We start from the raw sequence: 14,005 nt of genomic DNA on the forward strand, positions 1-14,005 counted from the left end.
ACCATTACAGAAACATAAAAAAATGCTGTTAATTTAGGGCAGCTGTGACTTTGGATGGTGGTCTAATAAATGTTTTTAATCATTGTATGTACTGTCTAATATACGTTAAATCAGTCTGTAGCTCTTACCTGACAAATCAGTCGCGTGAATGTCACAGAACAAACACATTCATCCTCACACAGGTGACTGTGATCTGAATGATTGACAGTCAAGAGTTTCAGAATCAAGATGGACCAATCAGGATCAGAGCTGAACGACACTGACACGCCCACAGGACAGAGGGAGCCACTGCTTACAATCCTTTGTAATGGCAATACAACGTATTCCATGTGTGATGTACATTAGTCAGTGTGTGTTGTATATTCTGTGGTTGTCTTCATAGCTTGGTTTTAATTATTCTTATTTGTCCTCAAAATGAATCGTGTTTTTTGAGGGCTTACCCTTGCCCTAAAACTCCATGCCATGGGTCAAGAAGTGAGAGGGGCTATTAAATATGAAAAACAGCTTTCATTAAGAGAACTGATGCTCACTGTCTGCACATTCTCTAGTTTTCAGGCCGTCGTGTTTGAACATTTCAAGAAAATGAAGTCATTTCAGACATACTCTGAGCAGCATCTCTGGCAACAAACAACAACAACCATGAAAGTCACTAAAAGAGAATCTCCTTTCTCTAAAATCGATTGAGGATGCTTAGGGTTGCTTAGGGATGTTCATGGCTCCCAAAATGTGGTGTACCACCCAGTGGTACACAGGCTTCCTCTGGTGGTACTTGGAGGGAAATGTGTTCTACTGTATATTCTAGGGTGTGGGATCAGAGTGGAGCTGAGGAATCTATCTACCTATCTATCTATCTATCTATCTATCTATCTATCTATCTATCTATCTATCTATCTATCTATCTATCTATCTATCTATCTATCTATCTATCTATCTATCTTTCCCCTTAAGAGTATCTACTTGGGTGGACTTAAGGCCAGCAGTTAACTCCCTTAACTGTTCACATATTACACTGTGACATGTAATCCCGCATTAATCATTAAAACTAAATTAAGTCAATATTCAATACTGGCTCCTACTCCATCATTGACCATAAACTCACCTGGAAATCTGTCCAATGTGTTTCACTGTAAACCTGAATGTCATATCATTGTGATTTGTTCCAGCATGCATTACTTATCTATCAGATGTGTTGGTATACTGTGAAGTGTCAGATAAACTGTTGTGACTCATCACATCACACGACAGGACTGACAGTGAATCTGAGGTCTCGTCTAAGAATACGTCCATACATATGTTGTTAGCGTCGAGGTGCATTTGTCAGTGTGTGGGGGGTCAGAGGAGGGCTTTAAGGGGATTAGAGATGGAGGAGTGTCTCCTCCTCAGTCTCATATAAATGCCCTCCCCGTGTCTTTGTTAGAGTTTGGTGTCTCTGCCAGTTTACCAGGCTCTCAGGCCATTTGTCTCGCACCCATTTGTCTTTCCGCCCTCTTTCTTGTAACTTTCTGCAAAAACAACACAAAACAAAACACAGCCAAAATGGAGGCCATCAAGAAGAAGATGCTCATGCTGAAGCTGGACAAGGAGAACGCGCTGGACCAGGCTGAACAGGCCGAGGCCGACAAGAAAGCAGCAGAAGACAGAAGCAAACAGGTGAGTTAAGAGCCGGAACACCAGAAAAGTGCTTGATTATGGGTTAGCAGAGGCAGAGGAGGAGTTTTTAACCTTTGAATCCTTCAAGTGAGGCGTCCTCTGTGTCTTCTTCCGTCTAATAATGAAACACCTGTATACAGAGTGAAGATATAGGATCATTTATGTTATTTAAGGCATTATTCTATCACAGATGTCTCCACTAAGACCTGAATCTGCTCTGTCTCTGTGTTGTGAAAGACCTAAAGTAATGAATCACTGAAGCCGGGACAGATGCCAGCCACAAACCTGGAGCTCTATTTTTGTTCCCCGTTGTCTCTTTTTTCCAGTGGGCATTGTTTGAGCATCTATTTGCATCAGATGACACCGTCAGAGACAGACACACTATAAAAACATTATTTTTACTTTAAAAAATATCCAAAACCTGATATGAACTTGACTCAACAGTCTTTAACGCTAAATTAAATTATGGCTATAGAAACAAAACTGTAGTTTCTGTCATTTCATCTTCATGACATGAATCCTTCTCTATCCAGATCGAATATCCAGCCACAGATGACGAGTTAATGCCCAGTATAAACAGGCTCCGACTTGACATTTGACACACCGACACAGACCTGATACCTTCTGTATCAACAACAGAACTTGACCTGATCCATTCAGAGTAACAATTCAAACCTGGGGGCCCGAAAGGTCAAGTCCTCAGCTTCTTCATTAAGATCTATTTATAGATAAAGATTTATTTATAGATATAGGTTTACAGTTATAGGCTGTGTGTTAGTATGTTCGTAGTTGGTGCAATCATGTTTATGATAATTCACTTAAAGCAACACTGAGATTCACACATATAACATATAACATAAGACATTAATATAAACTGCTTCATATGCTTCGAAATAATCTTTTAAAATCAATTTCTGCCAATAGATAGACAGACACAGAAAGGTCCAGTGTGTAGAAAGCAGTGTCCAAGACAAAGAACTACAGTGTCCTTTCTTCTTTGATCTTCTTCTTTTGTCTGTTTTTAAACACATTCTCTCACTTTGTTTGTCCATTTAGGCTGCCATAGAAACATGGCGGTGCCGCAAAGCAAGGCCCTTGCCTCAGGCTCATTAAAAACCAAAGTATCGTCAATTTCTGCCAATAAAATGATCCACACTGCACTTTCCAATAATACACAGAGGACCAAATATGAAATGCTGTCTTCATACACGAGGACAAGAGTTAAAGAGGACACGCTCTTTAACTTTAACTGCAACATATGAGATGAGAAGATATTATGTTCCAGGAACGTGACAATCCCCACATTAATGAAATGATGTGAACAAATTTGATCTCTCCCGCTTCGTCAGCATGAGGACGAGCTCCTGCAGATGCAGAAGAAGCTGAAGGGGACGGAGGACGAGCTGGACAAATACTCTGAGGCCCTGAAGGACGCCCAGGAGAAGCTGGAGGTGGCCGACAAGAAGGCCGCTGACGTAAGTGAACGTAGAAAAGTCGTAGACGACATGGTATCGTAGGCTGAGAGAGAGTCTGTTTGAGTGTATACGACATTATCTGATATTATCAACCTGTGCACATCCCTCACTCACTACATTGTCATGAACTGGCACCGAGCGCGAGGCTCTGATAAAAGCCGCGATAATGCCAGTGTAAACCAATCCAGGCCGATTCACCGCGTCTCCCCTCGCATTCCATTCCCATCATGCTTTGCATGGAGCCCCCTCAGCTGTTGCGGGGATTCAGAGCCCTATTTTGGCCACGGTGCCTGCCGTCCAACCTTGACTGGTGAGCTTAACAATGGTCCGAGTCCATTTTTGGTCCCGATTCCATTCCTCCTCGGTCAGCTGAGTGATAAATGAATTATTTTCTATAAATATCACGAGATAATGCTGTAAAAATGTACATTTCAGAGAAGCAATCATCTTTTATGTCCGACCCCCTGAAGATCAACGCGTAGACTGATTTAAAATCATAAGGATAGTAGACTGAGACACATTCCAGCCTCTTTTTGAACACAGCTGAGTTAATCCTGACTCATCTGACTCATTACAGAAGAATTGATTTGAAGCATGTAGAGAGAGTACAGCTGTCAGCGCGGGACACTGTTCTGTCCTCAGAGGACGCCTTGATAAGAACACAGAGAGAAGACAGAAAGACGAGCTTCAGACGTCCAACATTCACCCTCACGTTCACACAATCCTATCATCATCATGTATTTATTAATAAGAATAAGACAAATAATGGTAAAATATAGTGGTTATAAGTCTTTGAGTATTTTAAGAAAGTGATCAGTAAACAGCGTCAACTTTTATTTTATAAATGCTTCTATATTTCCATATAATCCACATATAACCAATATATCTTAAATATTGACCTGTATACCACTTCTGTTCGATACAGTAACTTGAACAGCCAACATAGATTTGGTCCTGTCGTACTGACACATCACCATCATCGTCATCATCATCGTTATCGTCATCATTGTTGTTGTTTTTGTGGAGGTGTCAGCAGGACACTGGTGTGTCTGACTCACTCACTCACTTAGCGGTGCTTGTGTTCCTCTGTGCTCAGGCTGAAGCAGAGGTGGCTTCTCTGAACAGACGCATCCAGCTGGTGGAGGAGGAGCTGGACCGAGCTCAGGAGAGACTGGCCACCGCGCTGCAGAAGCTGGAGGAGGCCGAGAAGGCTGCGGACGAGAGCGAGAGGTGCTCGCCACAACCGTTTAGGCCTCCGTGTCACAACAAGAGGGACATTGACCTCAGTATATTAAGTTCACAGTGGTTGATCTTCTGCTCAGGGCCAGTTTAAAGTCAGAACCCTGCTGTCTCGGTGGTTTTTTTTAGCTTCTCCTCTCAAGCTGAAGCGCTGTAGGACTCTGAAGCATCATGAGATAACATCTCCAAAGATAGAAAACACAATAAAGCATTGTGTCCTGCAGTTCAGGTGTCTGCCACCAGGGCACGCGTCACCTGTCAGAGTCAGTTTTCAGAGTCTTTCTCAGAGAGATGAGTCACTACTCGCTAATTAAAGAACAGTAGCTTTTATTCTTTATATCTTTTATATTTAAGTTAACCTCTATAGTGTACACAGAGCAGGAGTAACACAGAACAGCCAATAGGAGCTCACGCTCACCTGTGACCTGCTCTGTGATAGGTCAACGTCTCCTGAGATGCAACAGATTTGAAGCTGTAAACAGAGCAAAAATATTCAAATTATTTTGAAAGGTTATCGTGAAATATAGATCAATAACACCAAAAGAAAAGTCCTATATACTGTAGCTTTAAATGACTTCAAAACGTATTTGATTAGCAGATAAAAAGACCTTTATAGCATCAATATGACTTAAAGACAGGAGAATCTCCCAGTGTCTCAAACCAAAAGCAAAGTCAAACTGGATTAAACTGACATCTTTGATTTCAATGCTTCCGTACGTTTCTGTTTCGAGGCTAAATGGAATACATTGTTGTTTTCAACATGATGTTTTTGTGTGCCTGAAGGGGTATGAAGGTGATTGAGAACAGAGCTCTCAAGGATGAGGAGAAGATGGAGCTGCAGGAGATTCAGCTGAAGGAGGCCAAACACATCGCAGAGGAGGCCGATCGCAAGTATGAGGAGGTGAGTGTTCCTGCGTTTCACCTCGGGGAGTCTGTTCTCCAGGAGCTCGGAGGTCTCAAACTACATCAGGAGGCTTTCAGAAGCTCCCTCATTTTGTGAAAAACGGGTGTGAATTGACAGAGAAATGACAGTTTTTAACATGAGAGTTAATGTGAGGTCTGTGCTTTTAGGTGATTTTAAGAAAAAACGTCATATAAAAATCAAAACAACACGCACTGTTAGACCACAGCAATGTTTTTATGTAAAAATGTCAGTAGGTTGTAAATTGTGGGAGTTTTTTTTATAGATTATAGAACGGGCGCAATACACACTCATTATAAAATCTGAAAAGGTCCAAAAAAAGTACGAAACTTAAATTGCGATTGTTTAAAAACCGTAAAAGGTATCAAAACTTTGATTCAGGTGAGAAAACCCATTTAAAGTTTCAACCACGGTGAGGCTGGGTTGACATCATTTCATTTTTACCGTTTCCCATTCATGTGTATGTGGAAATACTTGAATGTTTAAATTTGAAATGAAATAACATTTATCATTTATCATTTTTCCAGGTGGCTCGTAAGCTGGTGATCGTAGAAGGAGAGTTGGAACGTACGGAGGAGAGGGCGGAGCTTGCTGAGGCGTGAGTATTTACATTAAGGCCTTTTGCTTTAGGTGGTGGGTTAATAATCTGCTTCCTCTGGATTACTGTCTATTTGTCACGTAGATGTGTAATACATGTTTTCTTTAAACGTGCAGCAAATACAGTAGTAATATCACCTGATAACTTAATTTTCTAAGAATTAAACACTTAACTTAAAAAATTAACATGACCCTTGCAAGTGCATATTAAAGGCGCATTTTAAGTGTTTTTCTCTATTTTAAAGAAATCCCACTCTGCTCTTTTAAGTAGGTTTCTACTAGTACTATTGGTCAATATCAATGTCCAGGAACATTAAAAATAAAGTTTGCCAGTACCTGAATTCTACATCCACCTATGTACTGTATGTTGTTATTATTATTATTATTGTTATTATGATTTGCTGATTTCAGTTTAGTTCAAGCCACTTCTGTGTTTTTCTCTCCCTTGACACCGACATGAAAACAAGTAAATGTGCTGAGCTGGAGGACGAACTGAAGAACGTCACCAACAACCTGAAGTCTCTGGAGGCGCAGGCTGAGAAGGTACGAGCAGAGAAACACTTCACTTTTGTTATGTGTGTGCGTGCGTGTAGTGGTGAGAGGGACAAATGATAAGGAGAAGAAATGTGTGGAGAAACACATCACAAATGTATCCTTACTCATAGATACTCTCATAGATCAGGACCCACAGATGAGTCATGGAAGAGTTTTTTTTCCAGCCTTTCCCTTAAAAAATGACTAAATAACACATGTATAAATGGAATTGTGATTCATTTATCAACCATATCTCTTGGAAATGGCTGGTTTACCTGATCGAAAACAATAAAACAGTCAGAGAGGAGATATTCTGCACATATGTTCTCATTATGATGATGTTATAATAATCCATACAAACAAAATATGTTAATAGAAATGTTGATTTTCTATGGGAACTGCATATTGGTCACACTGTTGGAGTATTATATTTTTTAAATTTTCAATCATTATTTTATTTTTTGTATTTCTTTTTACTGTTCTCATTTGTTATTTTTGGCAAACGTCTTTGAGTTTCCTGAAAAGCACTACAGCTATTTGATGTATGATTTTCACCATTGTTATAATATCAAATTCATTATTGGTAGATACTCAAACTTGTGGCATGGTGCCTGTTAATGTGACTTTGTCACAAACGAAAGAAGCCGACACGCGCGTCATCAAAAACTCACATCGGGATTTGTCGTTTCAAACGTTCACTAAAGCAAAACTTAATATCGTCAGATGTAGATTTCAAAATAAAGTCAAAACTACAGGAACACTCAGTTTCAGTAAGTGTAATCATTCAAAAGTATTTCACAACAGTACTGAACACAAACAGAGTGGTATTGAGTTGACTCCAGTTCAGGAAACACTTCTTTATAGACAGTATTTTTAGTCTCAGGGATTATTAAGTGACACATACGTCATGATAACTTGAATAGCTGCGGTTTAAGTGACACTGTGAAGGATGACATATGTCTCCACACATGACCGAGCCTTTGAATTTTACACAGAACAGGTGTTGTATAGTCATTCCACTGTAACCAGTAACTCTTTCAGTAAACAGAAAAGTATTGTTCTCTAAATGTGCCGCACTCATAAAAGCAGAATATATCTGTGACGATGGCCGGGTGGAGGATTGGAATTATTCCAGTCTCCTCCTCCTCCTCCTCCTCCTCCTCCTCCTCGTGTTGGTGATGATTAGATTTAAATCACAGAAGGCTGCAGATGGTGGAGTCACAATCTGGCATCAATGAAAACTGCTTCCTGTCCTTTTGTCAGTGTTGTAAAAGTGTGGGGAAGATTTTCTCGACACACTTTAAAAAGCAGACGATGGTTTAATGACACCTTCATCTCTTCATGGCCACTGTGGACTATCTTCTAATGCAGTGTTTCTCAATCCTGGTCCTGGATTGACAGGATAGACGCATGATGCAACACGGGGGGTTAAGTGTCTTTCCTCAAGGACACTAGCAGGGCCAGGAATTGAACCCACAGCCTTTTCAGTTGGAAGACAACTCGTCCTACCACTGAACCACTATGGCTCAATCCTCACTCCAAGTACATTTTAAATCAGAAAATGGCTTTTGATACTTAAGTACAGAACTGTCATAGACTTTAAGACTTTTACTTAAAAAATTGACTTCAGCTTCTACCAAAGTCAATTTCTGGTAAAGATACTTGTACTTTTACTCAAGTATCACCTTTAAGTGAGTACTTTATCGCAGGACTGTTCTGTTCTAATGCAGACGATAGAGCAGGGAAACATCAGGGAAACGCTGCTCTAGGATAAGTTGCTCATTTGTGAATGTGAATGATTCAAAGTCTGTAAAGCGATGCTAGTGAAGGTCGTGATTAAATGAATGAAAGAAGGTAAATATACCGTCTCCTCATTCCTTATGTCTGTGTGAGAACGGGACTTATATAATATAATAAAATATAATATTGTGATATCAGCAGCTGTGTAATGTCTGACTAGAACCACTAGGTGGCAGGTGACCACCAGCAGGGGCATAGAGAGGGAGCGTGGGAGTGGGTATGACGCAAGAATAATGCAGTAAATACAATTAACCGCAAATAAACTATGACTATTTACAGAACAATACATAGATACTAACATTTAGAGTAGAAAATATGAATGAATGAACATTTAAAATCATTTAAAAAGTCACATTTGTGAGTTGCCAAAAATGTAACTCAAATAAGTTGCTCATGTTAGTATTTTTGTTACCAATGTGGCAGCAAAATGAAGAATGAATGAATGAATGAACACGGACGGACGTGTGTTAGTTTTTTTTTAGTTCATTCATCCTATGAAACCATATCCCTGGTCCCTCACTAAACTTAACCTCAGATCCTCTCTGAGATTAAGGTCATCTCAGAGTTGACGTGTGGAATTTCATTCACGCAGATGTGAAATGTAAACAACGTTGTGTCTCACCACAGTATTCTCAGAAGGAGGACAAGTATGAGGAAGAGATCAAGATCCTGACTGACAAGCTGAAAGAGGTGAGACACTCAAAGACGATCAAACCCGTTTATTTTCCCCCACTTCCAACAAAAACAGCAAATCTTATCAAGTTTATTTAGTGTTTGTCACAGTGACGTAAACAACTTCCTGTTCCTGTGAGTGAGGTTACACAGTTCATTCAGTGGATTCATGTATTTAAACTCAACATAAGTGACCATTAGTGACCAAGAGTCAGCCACGAAACTTAGAAATGACTTAAGTTATATTGTTTTCTTTCTTCAAATTCATCTTCTAGTCTCTAAATATGGATATATGGGACATTTACATGCATACTGTTGTTTTACTGTTTATATATATATATATATATATATATAGTGATTTGTTGACATGTGATTTGTGTGTCAGGCTGAAACCAGAGCTGAGTTTGCTGAGAGATCTGTGGCCAAGCTGGAGAAGACTATTGATGATCTTGAAGGTTCAGTATTGATTTTATTTGTAATTTTTGTGTGTTCTGGAACATACAAAATTACTAATACTATTATTATGAACACTACTAATATTAAGTATATTATATATGATTATGCATAACATTTCATATTTAATGATAAGTCCTTGGTTGTTTGTTGTTGTTCTTTGCATAATTTGTCATAGTTATTTTGATGATAATTTCATTTCTATTGTGAATAAAAATGGCTAATTTAGAATTAGAATATGATAATCCGTGGTTTACGACTGCCCTTTGACCTCGCAGTTTGATAACATTCTCCTGTGACGACATGTTGTTGTTGTGAGTAATAGAGACTCCAACTTTTATGAACGAGTATTTATAGATTTAATTTAAGATACTGTATATATATATATATATATATAATTTTCACTTCCTGTCGTCCTCCTCTGCTGCACAGATGAGCTTTACGCACAGAAACTCAAGTACAAAGCCATCAGTGAGGAACTGGACCACGCCCTCAATGACATGACCTCAATGTAAGTCGCGTTTTAATTATTATAATTAGAGACACATTAGTGTCAGTGCCACTTTTAAATGATTATATTACAATGTTTGTACTCTGTTTGTTTTGGTCGATTATTTCCAATAGTTTACAGTCAAAATCTTAAATTGTTCCACTTCACTTTTATTGGCAAAAAAACCCCAAAAAACAATTTTTAATGCCAGGATTAATACCAAAATGTTAAAAAAATAAGAATTGAAAGTGCAAAATGTTGAGTCATTTTCCCGCTTGTGTTTTCAGTTAAACGTCATGAAGCTCCATCGTCCGTCAGGCTGTGGTTTCAAAACTCAGCCTTTTTCTGCTGATCATCACCGACGTCCCCCCTCCTTCTTTCTGTGTCTCGTTTATGTTTCCTCATTCCTTCAACTGTTTAGGTGTTGAAATCTCTCTCTGTTTGTGCGACTGTTATTTAACGTTGTCCTCTCTCCTTTACATCTGAAAGTTATCGTTCGTGTATGTTTCTGTATCGGTCTTTAACGACTGAGAAAGAAAGAAAGTGTTTCACCAAATGCATCCGTGTCTGTTTTTGTTTGTTCAAAGTTGTCACTTACTCAGTGTTTGTGGTATTTTGTGATAAAATAATTACACCCAGAGGTTGAACGAGTACTGAAATATTCTACTCAAGTAAAAGTTCCACTATGTTCACAACATTTTACTTCATTAGTAAAAGTAGACCAGTAAAAGTACTCGTCTACTCAAGATTAAGTAAAAGTTATTTAGTTACTTTTTTTAAAACAAGGTTGGGGTTCTTTCTTGTGTCATGCAAAAAAGACAAGGGAACACAAATGCTTGAACTTAATTAGTGCCAATTAACCTGTCCTCATCATCATTCACCTGTCCCCATCATCATTCACCAGTTCTCATCATTCACCGATGCTCCTCATCATTCACCTGTCCTCAACATACAAGTTATGATTCACTTGTCCTCATCATACACCTGGTCTCCTCATTATTCACCTGTCCTCATCATACTCCTGTCCTTAACATACAAGTTAATGATTCACTTGTCCTCATCATACACCTGGTCTCCTCATCATTCACCTGTCCCCATCATCATTCACCTGTCCTCATCATCATTCACTTGTCCTCATTATACAAGTGAATGATTCACTTGTCCTCATCATCATACACCTGTCCTCATCATTTACCTGTCCTCATCATACACCTGTCCTCATCATACAAGTGAATTATTCACTTCTCCTCATCATCATTCACCTGTCCTCGTCATACAAGTGAATGATTCACTTGTCCTCATCATTCACCTGTCCTCATCACCATTCACCTGTCCTCATCATCATTCACATGCCCTCATCATACAAGTGAATGATTCACTTGTCCTCGCATCATTCACCTGTCCTCATCACCATTCACCTGTCCTCATCATCATTCACATGCCCTCATCATACAAGTGAATGATTCACTTGTCCTCGTCATCATTCACCTGTCCTCATCATCATTCACCTGTCCTCATCACTCACTACCAAAGTTGCCATTGTGTGAATTATTATTATTTTAAATGTTTTTAATTCAGGCCAACCTTGTTTTACTGAGTAACGGATGTGATTTAAAACGTAGTGAAGTTCAGTCCTTCCATAAAAACATACTTGAAAAAAATTACAAATATACTTTAAAAAGTACAAGCACACACAAAAACCTACTCAATTACAGTAACGGTAAATAATGTGATTCATTACTTTCCACCTCTGCTTACACCACACTACATCTCATCAGTATCATCATCATATTCTCCTTATCTTTATGGCTTAAGTGACTCATCTGATAAAAAGGAAGAGAAAGGAAATACCTGTAATGATTGCAGAGTGGATCAAAGTGCAGGACACAACATCAGGGCAGGTTTTCAGGGTGTGATTAAATGATGAAAGATGACAGACACAGGTGTGTGACTCGTGTGACACAGGTGATGATAATAGACCAACACAAGAAAACACCAGGATTCAGGAAGTTACCCTGAAGTGAAACACAGACACAAAATAAAACAGGAAGTAAAAAGACACAGAAAAGAAAATGAATGACAACACTTTATGTCACTCATTCATCTGCCGTACTTCCTCTGCTCTGAACGTTTACGCTGGACACAGAAGTGCAGCAGCAATAGCACGACATCAAACAACTCAGTTACCTATTTACCTATCATTCACTTTGGGAAGTGAAAGAAAACATACATATATGTATATATATATATATATATATATATATATATATATATATATATATATATATATATATATATATAATTTATTTTATTTATTTTGTAAAACAGTACATTTAAAAAGGAATGGACAACAACAATAGTGCTAATTATATTTTAGCATTTAAAAATATAATTTCAGTTATTTTGGTACATGCAACAGTAAAACCTCATGTCATATTCAAAGATATAGCTTCCAACATAAGGTACAGACAGTATATTAGTTATATATATATATACTGTATATACATAAATAAAACACTGTGGGTGTAGTATTTCTGTCTGACAACAACTGCGACTGCGGTGGTTTGCAGAGGATATTCTCAGTGATACTGTGGTAACATTTACATGTGAGTTTTCCTCGGGTTTCAAAGACAAAGGTGCTGAAGCTGAAGTCCTGGCAAACTTAAAGCCACGTTAGTGTGCGGTCACACAGAAAACAACGGTGCAACCATCTACACTCACTTATCAGTTCTGACTTCACTACTTCTGCGACTGTTTCCACCTCATACTTTTAACCCTCTGTGCTTCTCTCTCTCTCGTTGAGATTCATTACAGATCCCTCACACAAACATCGCACCTTGTCCTCAGTGGTCAGCTGCTCTTCATCACATCTGTCCTCACAGAGGAAGAACCTAGTTAAGAACTGTGATTCTGGTCAAAGTCAGGGTTAGACACTGAGACAGAGACAGAGAGACCACGTCACAGGAGTGAAACATAACTGTATTTCTGTCAATAAAACAAATCTGATTACATAGTTAGACTGATGTGATTATAGATCACCCACTGCAGGTGGTTCATGACACAAAAATATAATGATTTCCCAATGATTTCAAGGATTTTTCTTGCTTCTATAACGCGTTACAGGACAGCACACAGAACATGTACATTTACCGTAACAACTAGGTTAATAATAACAATAACGTCTATCGCTGGTCACTGCAGTCGCATTAGAAAAGACAGATTCATGCCATCAGAACGAACCACGGGAAAAAGTGATAGCTTTGACACTATTTCATATAAATACAACAAAAGTATGTTTAAAAATAAAATAGCTGCATATTTATATCACAAATGTGGGTTAAATAAACATCATCTCTCCCATCTCTTACCCATATAAATAAAAATGTAAATACAACTATAACAATAGTATTTATAGTTCTTTTTTGAATATATAATGTAAAAGCACACAAATGTCACAGTGTCAGTGTGAATCAAGCTCTGGTTTTAGACCAAAACACGGACAATTGCAGCAGAATTATAAGCGGTAATGTCGTCTTGTATCAGTTCCAACAAATTCTAAAGTCGAATAACTTTTTTTAATTTTCTTTGAACTAATTTTAACTTATGCTGCTCACAAACATCTGCAGAAACATCACCGTCATGATTTTTCTGAGAATGAACATAACATTTAGTAGTTTAAACGATACACACACACACACACACATTAAACATAATTTGTGCATTATAATAAGAGTTATAGCAGAAAAAGAGTTCATATCACAACAACCACAAGAGAGACATTTTAAAAACACACACCTGAGGAGGAAATTCTTATTTTTTAAAAGAATTTCCCAAATCATTCCACAAAAACAAACTCACACCAGATCTTGACACTTGGAAACGCTGTGATAACTTTTATATAATCCTTTTTCTCCAAGTCTGAAGGGATTTATTTTGTTTTCGTTCATGACGCGTTCTCGAAACTCAAACCATGAGCGTGTAACGTGGGAGATGAATCCTCAGGTTTTGAGTGGGTTTGTGCTACGGCTCAATAAAAACGTCAGTTCTACAATCATTTTGACCCTGGTAGTTTTTGGTTTTTGTGGAATTATTTAATTTCTCTCGATTAATCGATTACTAAATGAACTTCCGACTATTTTGACAATCGATTCATCGATTCGAGAGTTTTTAAGG

At 38.3% G+C, this 14,005-nt stretch overlaps 1 protein-coding gene across 1 annotated transcript; it reads left to right on the forward strand.

Annotated features, from left to right (window-relative positions):
- The first annotated feature begins 1,399 nt into the window (after positions 1-1,399).
- On the forward strand, positions 1,400-10,388 carry tpm3 (tropomyosin 3). The gene is made up of 10 exons (XM_044052727.1): positions 1,400-1,650; positions 3,000-3,125; positions 4,222-4,355; positions 5,148-5,265; positions 5,814-5,884; positions 6,351-6,426; positions 8,845-8,907; positions 9,275-9,344; positions 9,775-9,853; positions 10,120-10,388. The coding sequence occupies exons 1-10, from the start codon at positions 1,537-1,539 to the stop codon at positions 10,121-10,123; spliced, it is 855 nt and encodes a 284-aa protein (XP_043908662.1). The 5' UTR covers positions 1,400-1,536; the 3' UTR covers positions 10,124-10,388.
- The last annotated feature ends 3,617 nt before the right edge of the window (positions 10,389-14,005 follow it).

The sequence above is a fragment of the Solea senegalensis genome, linkage group LG20 (genome assembly GCF_019176455.1).
Source record: "Solea senegalensis isolate Sse05_10M linkage group LG20, IFAPA_SoseM_1, whole genome shotgun sequence".
In the NCBI taxonomy this organism is placed as follows: domain Eukaryota; kingdom Metazoa; phylum Chordata; class Actinopteri; order Pleuronectiformes; family Soleidae; genus Solea; species Solea senegalensis.

Bases quoted from the DNA above. Each gene is read 5' to 3' on its own strand.
- tpm3 (XM_044052727.1), top strand. From the start codon at position 1,537: ATGGAGGCCATCAAGAAGAAGATGCTCATGCTGAAGCTGGACAAGGAG. The intron at 4,356-5,147 runs GTGCTCGCCACA...GTGTGCCTGAAG, and splicing joins GCTGCGGACGAGAGCGAGAG to GGGTATGAAGGTGATTGAGA. The intron at 6,427-8,844 runs GTACGAGCAGAG...GTCTCACCACAG, and splicing joins TGGAGGCGCAGGCTGAGAAG to TATTCTCAGAAGGAGGACAA.